Genomic DNA, 21,728 nt, shown 5'->3' with positions numbered 1-21,728 from the left:
AATAGAGCTAAGGAACACACAAAATGAAACTGTTAATAATTACTTCGTATTTGTTACTTGTATTTTTTTTTTGTCGATTACATATTTACACGCGAGCTTTGGCAGTGGGATGGGTTTGGGAGTGTCTGATTAATCGAAATCTGTGGGGTTTTGCGGTGTACGTACTTTTGGAGGGGATTACACAATACATACAATATTATTAATGTTTACTTCACAAATGCTACATAATTATATATTATATAAAGTACAAAAAGCTAACGTTTTCCGAAGAAAAAAAAAACCTTCACCAAGTTTACGTTTGATTCGCTCATTTAATGTATGAAGACCTTCTCTCACCTGGCACTTGAAGAGTTGCAGTCGTGTTGATCGCTCCGACCTGGTTCGTCGCGGTGCAAGTGTACGTTCCAGCGTCCTCTGCAAAAGTATTAACAATATTATTTTCAATTACTTTGATGGTTTTCTCAAATCGCCGTACCTGGATAAGTTTTTGGTATTGTCAGACGGCAAACGCCGTTCCTGAAGAAGATCGAATGGTCGTTGGAGTTCTCGATGATGCGACCGTTCTTGGACCAAAGCACGTTCGGCGAAGGCTCCGATTGAACAATGCACTCGAACCTAGCCGTTTGTCCGCTGACCACTGCGATATCCCTCAAGGGCTGAAGATCAAATCGCAATGTTAATCTTAATGTTATTAAAAATACTAAATATTGAGAAATTACAGTGATGAAGACGGGAGCTCTTTTGATCTGCGCATTCTGTGGGAATCCCGGCGTGCTTGGACAACTCGGAGGCGTCTCTGTATCCTTGAAACCTAAACGACAAAATCCGATTTACAGCAAATCACGGATTGAGATGTTGTTAATTGATTTGTTAAGTACCTGAACCGTAGTTATTAAAAGCGGGCGAGGTGCTCGGAAGACTAGGCGAGATCGAGGTCGGGCTGCAGGAGGATTGATCCCATTTGGGTCTCCTCCTGCCGTCCGGCTCGTACTCGGACATTTCGCTCTCAGAGGTCGGTTCCCATTTCACGTTCTTGTTAGTCGACGGGGCAACGAACTTCTTCGGAGCGGTACTAGTCTCGTGGTGCACCGGCATTTCAATGGATTGAGACCTCTGCGGCGGTTGGATAATCGTCTTCTTGGGGAACGGAATCTCACCATTTTTGCTCTCGCCTGGCAAAAGGATGCCGAATTCGTAGCCGAAATCGTATTTGAAATAGATGAGACCAGTGTCTGGATCCACGTGTTTAGTACCTGATTTCAGTTATACCCATTAATTATTGTTATTAATTCCCAATTTTAGTATTTCTAAAGTTATCATTTAGTTCAATTTTCAAAATAAAAATATTAAATGTGATTGTTTTAAATATATACCAATTATGAGTTATATTTATGATATTTTGTGATTCGTAAAAGTATTTCTGGAAAGTTATTTTTAAATATATTTTTCATTCTTTTTATACATCATTATATTTATTAGTAATGTATTAATTCTTACCGTATTGAGATGCGCGCGTTTCCTCCCTGTAGACTTGAGCATCGGATTCGTCTTTCGTCTTCAGGATTGGTTTCTGCGTTGACTTCTTGTTCACGTCGTCCATGATGTCGCTGGCGAATTGATGGGCCTTCGACTTGAAAGTGTGCGTCATGTTGTCCATGTATTGTGAGGCGATTTTGGAAGCGGTTTGCTTGGTCATCGTCGAGTCGTAATTCTTCTTAACAATTTGATTGGATTGAGAGATGTACGGTGGTTGCGTATCGAACTCCATCGGAGTAACGACTTGCTGCTCCCTAGAGGCTGGAACGCTGGATGATCTCACAGCTGCCGGAGCCCTGACTTTCTTGTAATGCGGTTCTTCGCTGCTTCCCCATCTCGATTTGATCCTGGTGTTCTCCACTTCGCTCTCGTAATCGCTCTCACGGAATTCCCCAGGCACGAACTTCTTCGGCTTCGGAGGCGGCGGAGCGCTTCCTCTCCTCGATCTCTCCGGTTCCACCTTGAACGGGAACGGCTCTAATACTTCCTGGGTAGTGCTAGTCTGCTTCTGGTTTCCTCCAAATTTGATCACTTTTGTAGTCTGCTGAACGCTCATAGTTCTCTGACATTGCTCTGTAGATTCGTTGAAGTGCATCACGTTCGATGTTTCCGTTTGGACGGCGTTGTGGTAAGGAGCGCTCGTCGTCGCTCTATAATACTGCGTCTTCTTCGGTCCCGGAGCAAAGACGATCTCCGGCGGAGTACCAGGTTGCAAGAGCATAACCTTCTCCGGCGCTGCTGGTGTTGCGATGATTATGTCCATGACCGGAGGTTGCTGCATAATCGGTTTCGGTTTGAAGATCGGAGTTGGTTTAGGTACAGGCTTGATGATCTGATCCAGTTTGACGGTCTTCACAGGTTTTTCGATGGGTTCGAATTTGGGTCTGGAAGGGATCGAAACCCTTTCCGGATGGTCGAATTGCATGGGCGGTGTTGGAGTTCGCTCTTTCGTTTGAGACTGTCTTCCGGTCGGTGTTAAAACCGGACGAACGGATCTGAACTGTTTGTCGGTCTTCCACGCGGCTGAGAGTCTACTTTCGTAGTCGCTCTCGTAATCGCTTTCCCTGAATTCACCCTTGACGAACCTCGAAGGGCTCGGAGGTGGCGGTAACTTCACCTTAGGTGCTGTCGCTGGTTCCGGTTTGAATGGGAAAGGCTCCAGTTTTTCAGTGGTTGAAACGCTAGTTATGATCGGAGTGGAAACCAGTTTCTACAATCAACATCAAAAATAGTATTAGCTTTTATGAAAATATATGATCAAAAAGCAAATTCAGATTAGTCTTCAAGTGCTGAAGCAAAACATATAACAAATAACACAAGTGTGTAAATCGGGCTACAAAAGATATATTAATTTTATGGCATGCTGAAAGTTGCAAATCGAAAAGATCAGAAAAAACAAAAACGCACACACAACATATAAGTTTCGAACCTTCTTCGATGAAGCACTCGTCGTGGAACTATGTTTCTTGTGGTGTGAAAATTTGGATTGGGTGGATTGTTGTTGAAGGGAAGTTTGACACTGGTACGTCTGCTGTTGCAGCTGCTGCTGATGCTTCTCCTCGCTCTTTAACAATTTCTTTTGTTGCATGATGAACGGTTCGTCGGTGTCAGCCATGTAACCATCGATGACGATCTTTTGCTTCGTCTTCGGTGACTTCGGTTCGGCCACGTCGAAGATCGGTGGAGAGCCAGGTTTGATCATGATCGGAGGAGAAGCAGGTTTCTTCGTGAACTTCTTCATCTCCGTCTCTTTGCGTAGCATCTTTTTGCACGCCTCGAAGTTAATCGTCGGTCTCGGTAAACCGGACACCGGAGGTGGTTGTTCGAATCTGGATGGAGGAATTGCCTCCTTTTCGATGGAACGAGATCTCGGCAGTGTGCTAGTTTTCGGAGCCCTGACGTGCCTGAAGCTGGGCTCGTCGTTGTCGCTCGCGTAAGGTTTCCATTTCGAGGGAATTCGTATCGCTTCGAAGTCGCTCTCGTAATCGCTATCGGCGAATCTTCCTTTGATGAATTTGGAAGGTGTCGGAGGTGGACCAACCCTTTGTTGCCTGGGTTGATCTGGGTCCGGTTTGTAAGGGAACGGCTCCAAATCGGGGAATTTCTCGAAAGGTTTCGATTCAACAACCTTCATAGGTTTCATGGTCTTCGCCGGAATTGGTGGAGCAATAGGTTGCTCTTGCTTCGGAGGTAAAGGAGGCGGTATAGTGCGGATAGCACCAGGTAAAACTCGACTGGGAACTCTATCCAAAGTCTTTTCTAAGCTCTGCTCAATGGTTTCTACATGCGAAATCCTCCTCTCCAATACAGGCGGCTGAGCGTAAACAATCTCCGGTGGTGTGCCGGGCTCCAAATAGATCTCATCGGTTATATCTTGCACAGAAACTGGTCTTATCGGCAAACTTTCAATAACAACAGGTTTATAAGGAACCTCCTCTGGTTCTTTACCCTTCGGCGGCCAAGACTTAATTATTTCTGATGGTTTTGCGTTACGTTCTTCGCTAATCATTTCATGTTTGCTCGAAGATTTCATTTCAGACTTCATTTCGTAACTGCTTTGCTGACTGCTGAATTCATTAACATTAGAAGTGTGCGACACTTGCGCAATGTAATGCGGCACCTGAGGCGTAGTTTCAGAAGTCATCTTTGTTTCCTTATAGTAACTACCTGTAACTTGCGGTGTACTTTCTGTAGTCACTTTAGACTCTTTGTAATAACTGCTCGAGACTTGTGGCGTCGATTCTGAAGTAACTTTTGAGTAAAAGCTACTAGAGACTTGCGGTGTTGGTTCTGAAACTACTTTAGACTCTTTGTAAAAGCTGCTCGATTGTGGTGTTGATTCTGATGTAATTTTAGATTCCGTTGCGGATGTAACTTTAGATTCTTTATAAAAACTACTTGAGACTTGCGGAGCTGTCTCTGAAGTCATTTTAGTTTCTTTGTAAAAGCTGCTTGAAACCTGTGGTGTTGGTTCCGACACAACTTTAGATTCTTTGTAAAAGCTACTGGAAACCTGTGGTGTTATTTCTGAAGTTACCTTGGATTCTTTGTAAAAGCTACTAGAGATTTGTGGTGTTGTTTCTGAGGTTACTTTAGAGTCTTTGTAAAAACTGCTTGATACTTGTGGCAATGTTTCTGTTATTGTTTCCTTGTAAAAGCTTCCGGTTGCTTGTGGTGTAATTTCTGAAGAAACATTTGTTTCTTTGTAGTAGCTACTCTCAGAGACCTGCGTTTCTGGAGCCCATTTTCTTTCGAGTGTGGACTGAGCTGACCAGGTTGGAGCAATTTTCTGCGCTTCCTTCTGAGTTGGAGGCCAAGATTTTTGCACATTGCACTCGGTGTGTTTGTGAGCCCAAGTTTTCTCCATTGCTAGACCTTCAGCACTTGGTTCTAAGCCGCTGGACGAAGACATAGCTGATGTAGGTCTTATGATGGTTTGCCTGTCCAGAGTGTGGGATGAAACTGCGGAAGCAGGTCTTTCCGATGTCCAGGTTTGGTGTGATTGAGATGATTCCGATTTGGACATTTGTGAGCTTTCAAAGTGTTCTGATTTCTTCTCGAACATTTGAGTTTTTTGTTGGACCTCGAGAGCGGGGATTATCGGTTGCGGTTCAGGTTTCGATTCCGGGTAGCAGATTTCCGCCGGAGGTTCCGGTTGCAAATTGAATTCTTCGTACGATTGCGATGTTTGTGATTGATTAAAAGCGGTGTACTTTTCGGTCTGTTCTACTTTCTTAGGAGCTTCGATTTTCGTGGCGTCCTCAAACTTGGTATAGATTTCTTGCTTAATAGGCGCAGGCAAAGCAGCAGCTTCTTTCGGTTTGGGTATTTCTTCGACCTCCTTCATTTTCTTGACGAAGAAATCTAAAGATTGCTGCTTTGTAATTGAGGAAGTTTCAATGCCTTCGGCAGTGCCTTCGTCGGGTTTCGTTACCTTTTTGGGCATTTCTATGTCGCATACGGGCGTGCTGCGTTCTAGCGTCAAGGTTTTAGTATCGTGCATTATTGAGCTTTCAGTGTGCGTGGACATTTCAGTAGTCAATGATTCGGAGAAAAGGGGTTTCGGGAAGGTCGAGGGAATCGAGACGGGTTTGCTTATTATAGCTTTGGGTTCTGCTGTTGAAGTCGTGATCGTTTCTAAACTCTTGTCAGTCGCGGATGCCTAATAAATCCATATAAACGATGAAGTGATGAATACAGGTTGCTCTAAACCAAAGAACGTTCATGAAAAACGCGAAATACTTACAAGTGATTCGTGCTTTCGGACGTCCTCGAAGACCACAGTCTTTACCACTTCGATCATCGTGTCCGGTGTTGGCTCGTAAACGGCGATGTCTGCAATACTCTGGGCCTCTCCACCTGGGTTTATGGCGCAAACGGTGTACTTTCCAGTATGCCTAAAGTCAGCTATTAACACATAAAAGAGTTTATACATTGCAAACAGTATTTATAAAATTAACATACCTTTTTCAAGAACCAAGGTATGACAATTTCCTTGCGTTTTGATCTTATAACCATCCTTGATGACTTCCGCTAAAGGAAGCCCATCTTTGAACCAGGTGACCTGAGGCTCAGGTGTTCCAGTGACCTCAACTTCCATATTGACACGATCGCCCTTCTTGATGACTTGCGCTTGCAAACGACGCCCGAAGACAGGTGGAAAGATAGTTTCTGAAAATGTTACAACATTTATCTTCTAGTATACGAATGTTTAATTTAAAACACTAACTTCTGACAACCAAATCAGCTGTGCTGATGGCTTTTCCGGCTTCGTTGATCGCTGTGCAAGTGTATTTACCGCTATCGTTGATAGTAACATTCTTCAGCTCGATCCTAGCGCAGTTGTGCTCGTATGTGACTTTAGCGTTATTTCCTCCTTTGAATTCGGCTCCATTTTTGCACCAGGACACTTGAGGAGTTGGTGTTCCATCCAGAATACCTTCCAGAATAACGTTAACATCTTGATCGACAATTTTGCCGATAACTGGAGTCACGAATTTGGGTGGACGAGCCTTGAAAATTGATTTTGGCAATGGCGTCTCTTGAGCTGGAAGTATCTTGGGGATGTCGACCTGCTGACCGCCGATGGTGTAAAGTGACGTTGATTTCTCGTGGATCACAGGCTCTTGCTTTCCGATCTTATGGTACTCTTCCTCCTTGTGGGATTCTTTAATCTCCGGAGCTTCCAAGTTGATTTGTTTGAAGGATTTCTCATCTTTGGAGGAGTACTTGTGCTCTTCGATATGCGGTTCTGGCGTGGCCGTGGTGGAGGATATAATTTTGCTCGAAGTGGATGAGGATGATTGCACGTTGATTTCGCGCTTGTAGGTGAACGAAGACTCGGTGTGCTGCTGGATATCCTTATTCCAGTTATCTGCGGGGATTTGAACGATTTCTAAAGATTGGGCCATCTCGGGTAGAGTTATGTCGGAGACCGATTGTATTATCAGGCTGGCCGAGCAGGTGGCTTTTCCTGCTTCGTTTTCGGCGATGCACTCGATCCTTCCGCCGTTCTCTTTGGAGACTTCCGGAATGGAGAGAACTTGGCGATCTCCGGATGTGGAAATCAGGAAGTTCTTTCCGGAGACTGGAGCGCCGTTGAAGGTCCAACGGACTTTGGGTGTTGGTTTTCCGGCTACGATGCATTCGAATTTGGTGGCTGTGTTTTCGAAAACTTGTTTATCGTGGAAGGTCTCTCTGAAGGTTGGAGCGGATTTGATCTCCTCGTGGACTTTGGCCTCTGCCATTTTCGATGACTTGACGATGAGCTGGGCGAAGCATTTGGCTTCACCTTTGCGATTTGTTGCCTTGACGGTGTAGACGCCGCGATCCTCATTCTTTACGTTGGCGATGTCCAGTTTTAGGGTACCGTCATCGGCGTGGGCGAGCTGGATTCTCTCGCTTTGATCGATCGGCGTGTTGTTCAGCAGCCATTTGATGTCGGGCCGAGGCGTGCCAGAAACTTGTGCTTCCAAAATAACTTTATCGCCTTCAGAGACGAGAATGTCAGTGAGCAGTTTGCTGAATTTCGGAGCGCAGTCCGTGTCTTCGGGTTTTGGTGTGACAGAGAGGAGAGCCTTGCTGGAGGCTTCTCCTGCTGAATTCAACGCCATGACCTTGTACTCTCCAGCATCTTCGGGAAGAGCCTCTTGGATTATCAGAGAGCAACGATCTCCCTGGAAGAGCAGACGGAAGTCTGAGGATTCTTTAATCGGATTGTCGTCGTGGTACCAGATGACCTCTGGTTCCGGTTGTCCGACGATGACACACTCCAGACAAACCTGTCCGCCTTCCGGGATCTCGACGTTCTTCAGCGGATCCTGGATGGACGGTTTGATTGGTTCCATGTCGCTGGGCAGTTCTGAATCGGAAGTTTCAGCCGGAAGGCGTCCTTTGACGCTGACACTGCATTCACTGGTAACTTCACCGGCCAAATTCGTTGCGGTCACTTTGTAGTTTCCGGCGTCTTTCGGGAAGGCCTCTTGGATCGAGAGCGTCGCCTTTTGGCCGTCTCGGTGCAGCTGCGAGAAAGCGAAAGTTTTATTTATAGACTTGTCCCACTAAATTGATGTGGAAAAGCTCGATTCCACTTGCAACTGAAATAATTTTTCGCTCGGACGCGAAGACCGTTCCATTCTTTTTGGTCATCTGCCAACGTTCCGAACATCCTTTTGATTATTAATATTCGCGCGTATTTAAAAATAAACATATCGGATTGCAGACGCGCACCGATAATTCTGCAAAAACAGCAGTAGCAACAGCAACAGTGGTAATAACGTTAGGTTTGTTGGATGGTTGGCTGGTGTACTTACTTTGAGATCTCGCGTCTCTTTGAGTGGTTTCCCGTTGTGCGACCAGAGGACAATCGGTGGCGGCAGTCCAGAAATTTCGCATTCCAATTTTATCTTTTCGCCTGCCCGTGCCATTGCATTACAGAGCGGCGTTACAAACGTTGGCGGTTCGCAAGGTTCCTCAGCTGTTCCAAAAAAACAATACAAAGTTATTGTTAGCAAGCAACCAAAAATAAAGAAAGAAGATAAAATAACAAACAAACTCACGCAACACCACCAGATTTGCGACGGACTGAGCTACTCCTAAATTGTTGCTCGCCTTGCACGTATAATCTGCCTTATCCTCCATAAAACATTGCTCGAACTTAAGAACAGCCTCTCCATTGTTATATGTAATGATATAATCAGGGGAATTATCAATGCAATCGGCATTCTTGAACCATTGCACTGTCGGCAAAGGATTTCCTTCAACGGTGCATTCGAATTGGAAACTTCTTCCCTCTTTAGCGACGGCCGGTTGTAAGAACTTGGTGAAGTTAGGAGGCGATAATTGCTCCTCCGGTTCGCTCTCCTTCACAGAGAGGAAAGCACCAGTCTCGGCAGAACCAACGGCGTTGATCGCTTTGCAAGTGTATTTTGCAGAATCGTCTGCAAACGTTTCTTCGATAGTCAACGTGCACAAGCCTTGATCGAAAGTGGTCTGATAGTCTGGGTTGTTCTGTATAGATACTCCAGCCTTATGCCAAGTAACTACAGGAAGAGGGAAGCCGCTGACTTGGCAAACGAAAGTAAACTTATTTCCTTCCTGTATGATTTGATCGCACAAGGGAGTGATGAATACCGGAGCTTCCATTCTGGCCTCGAGTTCCATCTGTTTCTTAATCTTAATTTCCTCCTGCTCTCTGATCATTTGCTCCTTTCGCAATAATTCCTCTTGTTCTCGTTTCATCTGCTCCAATCGCAAAAGTTCCTCTTGTTCCCGTTTTAGCTGCTCTTGCCTCAAAAGTTCCTCTTGTTCTCGTTTCATCTTAGCCTCGAGTTCCATCTGCTTCTTAATTTCCTCTTGTTCTCTTTTCAACTGTTCCAATCTCAGAAGTTCCTCTTGTTCTCGTTTCAACTGTTCCTGCAGCAAAAGTTCCTCTTGTTCTCGTTTCATCTTTGCCTCCAGTTCCATCTGCTTCTTAATCCTAAGCTCTTCCTGTTCGCGTTCCTTCCTCAACAGTTCTTCATGCTCTCGCATCTTGGCCTCCAGCTCCATCTGCTGCCTTATCTCCAGTTCTTTCCTTTTCTCTTCCTCTTTCCTTAACAATTCCATTCTCAACATTTCATGTTCACGCAACATCCTTTCGCGTTCCTCCTCAGCGGTCTTCAGATTTTGCGCCAATGTATTCAGTTCATTGCTGATCACGTTAAAGGATTCCATCATCTCGCGATTGCTAACGAGGACGTGCTGCGGCTCAAATCCGAACAATTTGCTACCTAACTTCACGATATCCTCTATACGCGCATTCTGTCTAGCCTCTCCTGGCTTCAGGAACATCTCGATTTCGTTTAACAGTTCTTGCGCTTCTTCAGGTTTCTTCACCAAACTAGATTTACGTGCGATCGTTACCAATAAACGACTTCCCTCTCTGAACCAGTCGTCGGCCTCTTCGATCAATCCGAAATACTGTACACTCAAATCGATCAGATTTCTAGTCTCAGCGATTTGCTGCTTCAATTCGTTCCATCTCTTCTTCAAATCTTCAATCTGCATCTCAATCGAAGGCGAATCCAAGTGCTGATCATCAAGCAATTGGTTGCCAGCGTTTATAAATTGAACGATCCTCATTTCCAACATCTGAAAATAATGTATATTATTAATAAACTGGATCTAATAAATAATTTCTTTGATTTGCATAACATTCGTTTGGCATCTGCGTTGGCTATTACTTGCAAAGATTAAAATACTTCTATTTTATTATGACAGTCTTTAGCTACGATATGAATGCAATTTATGCAATCTAAAAATATACCTCAATTGTTTTTTCGAAGTGGACGAATCCTGAAGATGTGTCTTTGGCTGCTTGCAAGGATTCTCCGTATTGTCCTCTGATGCCACTCAATTGATGACCAAGATCATCCAAAGTATCATTGATTTGCTGTAAATCGCTGTCGAATTGGCAGAGTTTCTTTTGCGCTTCCAATTGTTCGCGCTTCGATTTCCAGTTTATTTCAAAGTTTTCTTTACGCAACTCCAAATTGGCTTGAAGGCGTTCAATGTCCTGGTTAGCGCTTTCCGAGGGCTCCTTAAACATAAATTTTAACAATATTGAAAGATTAACTTAATAGCTTAAATACCTGTCTTCTGATTTTGTTGATGATTTCTTCGGCTTCGTCTCTTGTTATTTTGAAAAGATTCAATACTGACTGTTTCGTGGCTTCGTGATCATCGATCAACATCTCTATTTCGTAGCTATTTCTGGTTCTTGAGACTGGTTTGTTGCATATATTGATGGAGTTGTCCAAGTCTGTTAATCGTTTGAAGTAAGAAATCATTCTCTGTCCTAAGGTTTGATAATCGGAGCAAATATTGCCGAGGCGTTGAGCCATTTGGTTGAGTTGTTCCTTGATGTGTATCGTTCTCTCGTCCGGCTTCGTCTGCGTCTTAATTAGTAGACTTTCCGTGGTCGTGACGCGTTCCTCGACTTCCCTTTGCGCCCTTCTGATCTCACTGACAACAGTCTGCAGCTTCTTCTCGATGTGCTCGCTGATCTCCTTGGAATCCGACGCCATCGTCGTGATGACCGGATATATTTGCGAGTCGAGCTTTGTCGCCCAATTCATTGTCTGTAATTGAGGTTTTAGATGTTAGAGAAGTTGAGGAAATGATGATATAAGAAGATAATACCTTGGTGCTTTCAACCATGTTGATTTCAATCTGCTTGATGATTTCGTTTCTTTCTGTGACTTCCGTTTGGAAGGTTTGCCAGCTTCTGTTCACTGTTAGGGTGCGGCTGGAGAGTCGGTCCAGCACGGATTGGACGCAAGTGATGGCTCGTCTCGCATCGAGATGGGGCTCAGTAACCTGCAATATAAATAACTTTAATCGTCTTCTTGGCAATGAAACAATAAATACCTTTTGAGTTTCATTGATGAATGTTAGGCCTGTGTTCTTGGCCGACTGGTAGAGGGGTACGAGCAGCTCCAATCTCTCCTCCAGCACTTTCATGCTCTCCTCCGACATATTCTCTCCCGTCCTCTGGATCGCCTCATCCAAAACGTCCATCTCCCTGGTCACCTTCTCCGCATCCGTGTGGAATTTCACGTAGAGCACGGACAGATCCAGTCGTGACTCCAAGAGGTTCTTCAGGTTCAACCATCTTTCGTGCAGAGATTCCACCTTCGAGTCTACCTCGCTGCGTTGCGAATCTTGCAAGTATTCGAGAATCGGAGGAAGCGTTAGTAATAAAGCGTTAATTTCGTTTCCTTTCGTCTGAAATATAAAAAAATTAATTTATTTATACTACATGCAATTGAAGCACTTACTTGTAAGTCTGTTAGTAGCTGATTATGCAAGTCCAAGAATTCCCTAGATGAAAATAAATCGTGTCCCAAATCACCGTGGCCTTTGAGGAAAGCCTCTGCGATTCCCACAAGCCATCCTTGTAACTCATCCTGCCTCTCCAAGAACTCTTCAAGCGCTTGGTTAATCCTCCTGTTTTCCTCTTTATGAGCCACGCACAATCCATCTAAAACGATCTTTTTGTTCTCAAGTTCCTCCACCATTTTCCTAACTCCGGAAGCGTTTAATGGTGTTGATCCCAGAATCGAGTAACCTTCGGCGATCGGTCCTGAGGTCACCTCTTCGATGGTCTGCGCGCACTGAGCGTGGAGCTGTGCCAATTGCGGGGATGTCGATTTTAATTCACTGCTCTTCAGTTGCATTTCGATTTGATCCAGTTTATTCAAAGCCTATTCACATTAGAATTAAATTAGTGCATAATAAACAATGATTTTTTTTTGTACTCACAGATTGCGCAGACCTGAAGAAAGCGATGACCCTTTCAAAGAGGTGATCGCGTTGCTGCAGATCCGCCAAGTAATCAGAAGTCGATGAGAGCACAACGTACGCTTGCTCGATGGCTTGACTTCCGGCGAAACAACCGGATTGGACGAGTTTGTCTGTAGCTTTGGTGATCTTTAAAGCCCTCTCCTGCAATTGCTTAGCATCCGGAAGAAGTTTCCTCATTTCGTGTTGCAGCAATTCCGCGCTGGACGCGGAATCACCCAATTCGTCGCTGCTAACCAAAAGACTTCTCCATTTGGTAACAGCCTCTTCCAACTCCTTCAGATCTGCTGCGAGAATTGCCAATGCAAGACACTGTTCTAATTGCTCCTTTCTCCGCGTAAAGGTACATTCTAGAACTTTCCTCTTCATGTGCAGCTTCTCCATCCATTCTTGGACTTGGGATATTGCTAAAAACAGATACTGAAACTAAGTGAAAATTGTTTAGAATATTGCTTTACCTCTGTTCACAGAGCTTCGTATTCGGTCGGGTCTCGAGTCGAGTGTGCCTTCAGCGCCAAGTTCCTTCAGCTTTTCTATGAGCAGGTTACCAGCTTTCAGCGCGTCCATAAGCGATTCCAGTCCAGATCTTCTCAGGTCGTGCACGTTGGTCAGAAAGTCTTTAACGGCTCCTATATCTATCGGGATTTCCGTCTCTGAGCAGAGACCCTCGAGTGCTTCCATCTTCGCAAAGAACTCGTCCGCTCTCGTGTGATATTGCACGTTCAGATCCAAGATAACCTTCCGCAGCTCCAGATGAACATTAACATCCTGCCACGCTTTTCCCAATGATTCGGCCATCGCAGCATAAACTTCGGCTCGAGGTTTCTGCGTTGCGATGAGCTGATCCGCCTGCCGGAGCAGTTCCTCAACCGGACTCTGTTTGTTCTGCGCAAAATATACATAATCACCAATCACATCAAAATGCAACGACATCCAATTAACACCGTTCATCAATGTTTAATTACCTGTAGCTGTCTGAGCACTTCATCGTGGGCTTTCTGCAGTTCCAACGCTTCGCTTATAGTGTTTCCTAATGCAGTCAATTCCGGAGTCACCTCCAATATCTTCAATTTCATCCAATCCCCGCACTGCAAAAAAAAAAACAACAGATAAAATCAAACACACTGTGTAACATTTCAAAGATAATAATAGAAATTGTCTGAAGAGATATTCTGGAATTCTGTTTGGAGAAAACTGGAACGCTTATTTACGTTTTCCTTCTGCTCTGTAGTAGTTAGTAGTGACTAAACATAAAACAAAAGCAAACGCACACACATACGCATTTCGTTTTCCCTCTCGACGAGATGCCATTAATTTTGAATACATTATAAACATGCACTAAATGATTACTGAACGAAAAACACGTTTTCCTTGGAACAGATTTCGAATGAAAATTAATGCCGGTTTCTTGTAAACGAATACTCGACGGTCGGAATCGGTTATAAACTGGAAATTCGCAATCCGCATTTCTGCAAAAGAGGAAAATATCGAATTTCTCACACGTCCTTTTTTTTTACTCTCTTTCCACTGAAGAAACACGCACAGTTCATTAATTATTTATATGCAATTAGCATCGTTTTCTCAACACTTTATAATCTTCAATTAAGCATTATTAATACATTAAATATTCAATAAAATTGTATATTTATACAATAACATTTATGAAATAATAGTTTTTATAAAATTTATTTTCTTAAGGCCTTGATGTAAGCAAATAACGTCAATATGATTCATATTTTCCATAAATATAAAATTCATAAATTTCAACTTTCTGTGTTTTTTTTTTCAATTTAAATGTTTAAGTTTACACAAATGTTCATTAAGTTTATGAAATAAAAGAAATATATTATTAAATATTTTTTAATTTGGAATTTTTTAAATTTATTTTCATTTTATGAAAAGTACTTAAAATGAGATTTTAATTATACTTTCTAATTTATTATGTAGTCGAAACGATAATTTTCAAAAATATAAATATTTGTTACATAATTATGTTTTCATACAATTTTGAAAGATGAGTGATGGAGTTGGCGTTTGCCAATTTACAACTGATGGAATTACATATTAATAGAATGTATATAGTGCATACTCTACTAAACTACAAAATAAAGAATTTGAATTTTTTAAAAGATACATTTAGTAGGATTTAAAGAGTTTGATTAATATATTTAAACTAAAATTTTCTTAGTATGTTTCTCTTGTATTCAGTGGAAATGAGTTGATTTGTTTTGTAAGTTTGAGTGGACAATGCAAAAGTGTTAAATTAAAGTTAATTTGGTTGGAATTATTGTCGGACTGGTTGCTTTCTCTAATTGCCATTCGAAAGGTCATGAATTATGAAAATGAAAGTAACTTGTATTGAACCGGTTACGCAAGAACAACAGAAATGGAAGTGAACCTTATATCGGCGGATGGAGCTATTAATAAGCGCTACATTACATAAGGCACGATCTCTGTGCCTCTATGTGTACGAGTTTCCTAGCAAAAAGGTTTTGAATAAACAATCAATCACATGGCGTGGCCCGGCGAGCGATAAACAAAGATCTATTTCCATCCACCACGTTCGATGATGATTCGGAGATCTGGAAACTCTTCGGATCCAACCGGGATTGTAACAACGAGCGGGGCCGCACATTACGCGACTATTTTTAAACGCTCCTTTCTTTCCATCGACCCGCTCGAGGGACGGAGAAGACTAAGAAGATCGCCTTCTTCATTTGAGGTGGAATAATTGGCCTTGAACTTTCGGACATCGCCTCGTGTCTTCGACGCTTCTTCTCCCACAAAACAAACCAAAACAAAAAGAGCTCAAAGATTGGACGAAAGTATTGGAAGGATATGCAGCAGCAATTAGCTGGACGCCCCAATTTAAAGTTATCTCACGCAGTCGACGATTATTAATAGAAGCAGCAGCCTCGTCCGTTCGCGAATAAATATTTATAGATCCGCGGAGGAATCCACTATAAACAAAAAAAACCGAGACACACAAAGAAAGAATTTTTCTTGTGCAAATGTGCTTTTATCGAAGAAATTTTCTGACCCAAATAACCGGAGCAAAAAAGACTTTGCCATCAACAACAATTGGACGGAAACGATCCAGACTAATTACAATTTTTTTTATATCTAAAGTGAACGGGTTTTCATATAACCGCAATTCTTCTAAAAATAATAATAATAGAGTAATCGCATTTACATTTATTTATAAAAGCTGCTTCATTGTTTTCACAATGTTAAGGCTATCATTGAACCTTGACACAAACAGAATGATAATAACGAAATAAATAAACGAATACATGTTTTATTTTCTTGTTTTAAATTATTTTGTAGAAGAAAATCGTTTGAGATGAGCGAATTTTCTGTGCCAAGAAAATTTGCTTTTCTTTCATCTTCTTCAAATATTACAGAACGTCGATGCCGTTAAACGCGCGCGCGTACGCACTCTATTTATATTCGTTTGATTGCTCGCGGATCTGTGGTAATGGCTCACGTATATACTCTCTAATATTTATTTTATTTACATAATTTTTATGAAATTTGCTATAACTTTCGTCTCCTGTACGTATTTTTAGCTCAGAAACGGGAGCGGACTGGTAAAATTAATCGTTACGAACGTAATCAGAATTAAGACTAAGATGCTAAACGCTAATCGACGAAGATTGCGAATGTTGACAAAAAGCAATTGGGCAAAATCATTTCTATTTTTAGTGACGAACGATTCGCGACGACATCATTAATGCACGTGTAATTAATACAAATTGTATACAAGAATGGTGATATTGTTAATTTATTTTTTAATTGTTTGAAGGTTTTTTTTCTGTTTATTGATTAAAAAATTTGTTGTGTTTTTTGTCTCATATCATAAAAATTCCATCCAAGCTTAACTGTCTGGATTATCAGATTTGTGTGTAGTAATGTTAAGAGAAGTAAAGTTTTTCGAAAATTTTCCATAACTTTTATTAGATTTTGGAAATTATTGTACTTAGTATAACTTTCTTTATTTCATTAATGTTAAATGTATCTTTACCATGGATTACGAGATGTTTCTAATTTAAAAACACTTGAGAAAACTTCAATTTTCTGTCTGAAAAAAAAATTGTTAAAAGAAATAATTATTGTTATTTTTTTATTTGATTCATGTTAAATTTCATCTTCAATTCTTTAGGAGTATTGTTTATAAATTGAAAAAGTTTTTATCTTAATTTTGTGAGTGAGAAGTGAAAAGTTTTTAACGTAATGAATATGTGTTTAAAATTCGTAAATTTCAGTAGTAAAATGAATTTGACCGGATTATATTTAGAGATTACGTCTTTCGCGTTGCCGAATTCCCAAACAGATGGATTGCAGATTCTAAAAACGAATTTAGATCAAAAGCGTCACGTCCAGCAGTAACAGCAGCATCATCATCGTCGTCTTCATCACGGTTAACTGCAAAAGCACGCAACAGCACTAATTGAATCCGTGGGTCGAGATTTATACACGCTTGACAAGTGGCGAAGGCCTTATTAATAATATTAATAACAAAGAGATAAAAAAAAAACTAACGATCGAAACGCAAAGGAAACTCCAAAATAAAGAATAGAGCGTTCGGCGTGGAAATTACGTAATCGGAGTATGTGTTAATCCGAGCTGTTTGTTCGGTTCGGTAAATAAAGTGGAAGAAGAATGGAATACGTAAAGAGATATAGTATTATTTTTCTCTCTGCTCCTTCTACTGTATATGGCCGGAAACCTTGGGAGGAGACGTAAAAGAAAACAAAATAGTAGAAACGGTAATGACATAATCCGATATGGCAGAAAATCTGGACACTCGATTCGAAATGCATTCTAATCCACGCCCAGATTTCTAATAAAATACAATTTTGTGGATGAACAATCCTTTTTGTATAATTTCCTAAGAGATTCTTTGAGAAATGCAAAGAAGACTGTCTTTTTTAGGTCGTAACAATAAATGGATTTATTTGTTAGCATTTGCATCGGTTATTGGACGTGGGCTGAACCAGCGAGAGAGTCCAGTCTCGTAAAAGCGGAGAAGAAATACAGAAGTGGGGAACGTACGTAATAATAATATACAGCATGTTTATAAATAGTCGAAGGAATATTTCCTCAATGTTGTTCCATTACGGTGGACAGCAAGAATTAACAATGTATGCAATTCCTACAGAAATGGTGGAACGTTTGCCACAATCTCAATGCCATAAGTTTCTATTCAATATATCTCCTAGCATTCTTTAGATATTTACATGCAGATAAAAGCAAATACAAATAGTATTGTACTAATTCATTTCCAGTAATTTGTAACTTAATTAAATGTAAACATTTGCAACCATCAAATTTATAAAAGCAGTAAACAAATAATAAAAAAATCATGTATTATTAATGAAAATACAATAGTTGAACCTCCAATGGTTATAACATTAACGATTATTATTAATAGACTGTAAATGACACACAAGCTATAAAATATGTAAATTCACGCTGGAATTGTAGGCAATAAAATGAATGTTTATGCAGAAAGGTTAATGCTAATTCCCATGTTTTTGTGTAACTGATTGTCAAATTAGATTTGCTTAAATTTCTCAAGACTAAGTTAATTATTAATTACACCAATTAAATTTCATATTTTATAATCACTTCCAATTTTAACTCAAATTAATGTTTAGAAATTATAACGATTTTACATTTAAGCCTGCAACTCGGAAATGATCACAGTTATATAATTTATGAAACACACTTATTAAAGTTGAATAACAAATTTAAATTGTTTTATATACTATTTTATGATTATATTTCTTTTGCGGTAACACTTATTGGTTTTCAGTAATTAGATATTAAAGAAATGTAATTTTTCCTTGGTATAATTGTTGAAAGCTATATAATAATTAGTTTTGTATTGAATTAATTAAAAACTATAAATTATAATGAACCATAAAATGAATTGTTTTCGTGTTAAAGCTGCAACTGTTGATAATCTGAAGAATGTAATTATTTTTATGTGAATTTTTATGCTTATGGTATAATTCGTTATTGTAATACGAAAAATTTATTGCTAGAAATTCTTTGTTAAGTAAATTTCAAATGTTTTTAGATAGTAAAATATCTAATGAAAATATTTGTATAGTGATAATTATGTTTAGTGAATGTCGATTTGGATGTGGTAAAAAACATGCGAAGAGTGTTCAGGTGTGCAATTAGCGTAGATCCGTCCATCCAGGATCGCGTAGGTATAGGATTTCCACGGCACGGCACGGGAGATTTCAACGCTGGGTCATTGACTGCACGTTTTAATGGCACGGCAACCGAAGAGAGAGATTTCTTTCACCTCTTTGTTGTCCTCGCAAGTAAATTAAGTTTTAATTGCAGTTGAGAGAAGTTGAAAAAAAAAATTGTTTGATTTGTCCGCGCGAGATGAAGATTTTCCCCCAGGTTTCCACTGGAGAAACATATGGACTCTAACCCAGTTTCCGAGCAAAGTGCGTATGTGCAATGCGCCTATTTTCGTATCGAAGTAAGAATAAAATAAAAAAAATAATGAAATAAACTAAAAATAGGCGTGAGTAATTTTGCGAGCGACGTAATGTGTGTTGTTTTTACTTTGTTAGGGGGTGTCTGTTTTTAAAACCGCGAAACGTACATGAAGAAGGGCGATGACTAGTCGGGTCTTTCCACTCTGCACGGCGATGGTGCTGATGGTCGTGGTTTTTGGAGCTTCCTCCTTTTTGGTATCCATGTTGGTGCTGTCGAAGCACTCCTTTCGTTTCGTGAAAACAAACACCAAACTAAAACTAACTAACTATTCTCGCACGATTTGTAAAAGTGTTGATGATGATAATAATGATGATTTGGTGGAGGGTTCCGTTCAGAGCATGTTTCCCTGCTGATCTGGCTTTCGAGACTGACTGCGATTCTTTCCTTACGTTTTTTTGTTTCTCTCTCGTCTGTTTGTTTGTTATGTTTTGTCCGTCCGTCTGCGGATGATCGAGAAAATCGCGCTGTTTCTGAATCCGTTGGTGAAAACCGGGCGCCGCCAGGCCGCGAAACACACAACTGATCAAGTTCTCCGAGAGCCTCACGCTTGCTCCTCCGCTTCGCTCATTTCTCCTCCTGCTCATTTCCGATGACCACGGGCCTGCTCCATCCACTTCGGTTGCTGCTACCTCTTCCTTCGCCCAAAAAACCACTCGCTCCAAACTATTCCTGAACCCATCGATAATAATATTACATAAAGCTAAACGCGTTCCTTTACGCAATCCATCAATCGCAATCCAAATATTTACCAACGACTACTAAAAATACCAATTTCCTTCCTTCCTTCCTTCCTTTCACCAAACATCCCCACAATCAGATTAAACCCTAAACAGATAACCCGAATTTACAAATTGCTTGTACACAAAACATTGCACAATCCGAACGCACGCAAATCCTCAAACCGAAATAGCGATACGTCTCCTGCTGTGTGACATAACGTAATGCGAAGGTCACGGAATTGGACGCAAGGTCGCTCCGCATATTAATTCGGGTTTCGGTCTGCATACACCAATATCAAATTCTCTAGCATTAACATTTCAAAAAATTTTATTTTATTTTCCATTAATTCCTCTCCTTTACTTTGACCCACTATTTTCGCGTCTCTCAACATGTTTTTTTTTTCTCTCTCTTGGCATTGCCGACTGCATCGCCCGGCCAAATGACCTAATGGATTATCACATCGTTGGAAAATTAACAGGAAAAACACACGCATTTTGCGCAGATGTATCAAAAAAAAATATTACCGAAATACATACTCGAACGATATTCATCGTTGCGCAACTCTCAGCTTAACTGGCTTCAATTGGTGTCTAATTAAAAAATCTCGCTTTTTTTTTTTGGCTTCAATTGCTTTAATTAAAATTGCTTAATTTAATTGATAACTTTATTTATACTTTCTAATTTCGAAAAGCGCACACACGCGGTTTATCGTGTTAATTGAGTTGCCTATAGTACATAATTTTTATTTTTCGAAACTGGTCAGATTAATATTTAACCCGAGGTTATCGAAATGATGATGCATTGAGTACGCTCGTATTGGCTCATTTAATTAACTTCCAAGTGCGACATTCTTTTCGAAAGGTGCGAGTTTCGGAAAATCGAGATTTTTATTTCACATTTAAAAGAAAAACCTTTGTTTCTGCTTCTCTTCGCTTTATCGCCTCGTGATCACAAAGAGGACAAGCTTTTGGGTACAACTTTGCGATTCTCTTAACATAATACATATTAAAATGAAGAATTTAATAAATATTTACTCAAAACTAGAGAAATTATAACAATTTTGTAATTCTTCAATATGCAAAAACTGATTTTGCTGTATAATTTTAATGTGAAAATTAATAAGTAAATTATTTTAGATTTTCCGGCTTGTTGATTTGAATAAAATTGTACTAAGATTTTTGTCTAACGAGATTTTTGTTTCACATTTCAAAGAAAAACCTTTGTTTCTGCTTCTCGTCGCTTTATCGTCTCGTGGTCACAAAGAGGACAAGCTTTTATTTACCACTTTGCGATTCTCTTAACATAATATATATGAAAATGAAGAATTTAATAAATATTCACTTAAAACAAGAGAAATTATAACAATTTTGTAATTCTTCAATATGCAAGAACTGATTTTGCTGTATAATTTTAATGTGTAAATTAATAACTAAATTAATTTAGATTTTCCAGCTTGCTGATTTGAATAAAATTGTACTAAGATTTTTGTCTAACGAGATTTTTATTTCACATTTAAAAGAAAAACCTTTGTTTCTGCTTCTCTTCGCTTTATCGCCTTGTGGTCACAAAGACGACAAGCTTTTATTTACCACTTTGCGATTCTCTTAACATAATATATATGAAAATGAAGAATTTAATAAATATTCACTTAAAACAAGAAAAATTATAACAATTTTGTAATTATTCAATATGCAAATACTGATTTTGCTGTATAATTTTAATGTGAAAATTAATAACTAAATTATTTTTGATTTTCCAGCTTGTTGATTTGAATAAAATTGTACTAAGATTTTTGTCTAACAAGATTTTTATTTCACATTTAAAAGAAAAACCTTTGTTTCTGCTTCTCTTCGCTTTATCGCCTCGTGGTCACAAAGAGGACAAGCTTTTATTTACCACTTTGCGTTTCTCTTTCTCGAAGAAAACAATAAATATTCATTTAAAACAAGAAAAATTATAACAATTTTGTAATTGTTCAAAATGAAAAAACTGATTTTGCTGTATAATTTTAATGTGTAAATTAATAACTAAATTAATTTAGATTTTCCAGCTTGTTGATTTGAATAAAATTGTACTAAGATTTTTGTCTAACGAGATTTTTATTT

The 21,728-nt window shown here is 40.0% G+C and overlaps 1 protein-coding gene across 1 annotated transcript; it reads right to left on the bottom strand.

The window, feature by feature from the left end:
* Nucleotides 1–46: 46 nt before the first annotated feature.
* Nucleotides 47–19,442, bottom strand: LOC108561547 (titin). Its single transcript, XM_017919538.1, has 20 exons — nt 19,010–19,442; nt 13,344–13,466; nt 12,837–13,263; nt 12,340–12,785; nt 11,856–12,281; nt 11,446–11,802; nt 11,218–11,394; nt 10,668–11,156; nt 10,343–10,615; nt 8,595–10,167; nt 8,349–8,512; nt 6,266–8,057; nt 6,001–6,207; nt 5,783–5,943; nt 2,966–5,698; nt 1,498–2,746; nt 879–1,253; nt 720–811; nt 476–656; nt 47–414 (listed from the first exon to the last, which is right to left on the bottom strand). The coding sequence occupies exons 1-20, from the start codon at nt 19,103–19,105 to the stop codon at nt 308–310; spliced, it is 11,448 nt and encodes a 3,815-aa protein (XP_017775027.1). The 5' UTR covers nt 19,106–19,442; the 3' UTR covers nt 47–307.
* Nucleotides 19,443–21,728: the final 2,286 nt, after the last annotated feature.

Source organism: Nicrophorus vespilloides, unplaced genomic scaffold (genome assembly GCF_001412225.1).
Source record: "Nicrophorus vespilloides isolate i.1.1-1 unplaced genomic scaffold, Nicve_v1.0, whole genome shotgun sequence".
NCBI classification, from domain to species: Eukaryota; Metazoa; Arthropoda; class Insecta; order Coleoptera; family Silphidae; genus Nicrophorus; species Nicrophorus vespilloides.
This window is presented reverse-complemented; position numbering and strand designations above follow the sequence as displayed.

Excerpts from the sequence above, each read along its gene's own strand:
- LOC108561547 (XM_017919538.1), bottom strand. The coding sequence starts at position 19,105 with ATGGATACCAAAAAGGAGGAAGCTCCAAAAACCACGACCATCAGCACC. Across the intron at positions 12,786-12,836 it reads ACGAAGCTCTGTGAACAGAG|CAATATCCCAAGTCCAAGAA; the intron begins GTAAAGCAATAT and ends ATCTGTTTTTAG. Across the intron at positions 8,513-8,594 it reads CGCAAATCTGGTGGTGTTGC|CTGAGGAACCTTGCGAACCG; the intron begins GTGAGTTTGTTT and ends TTTTTGGAACAG.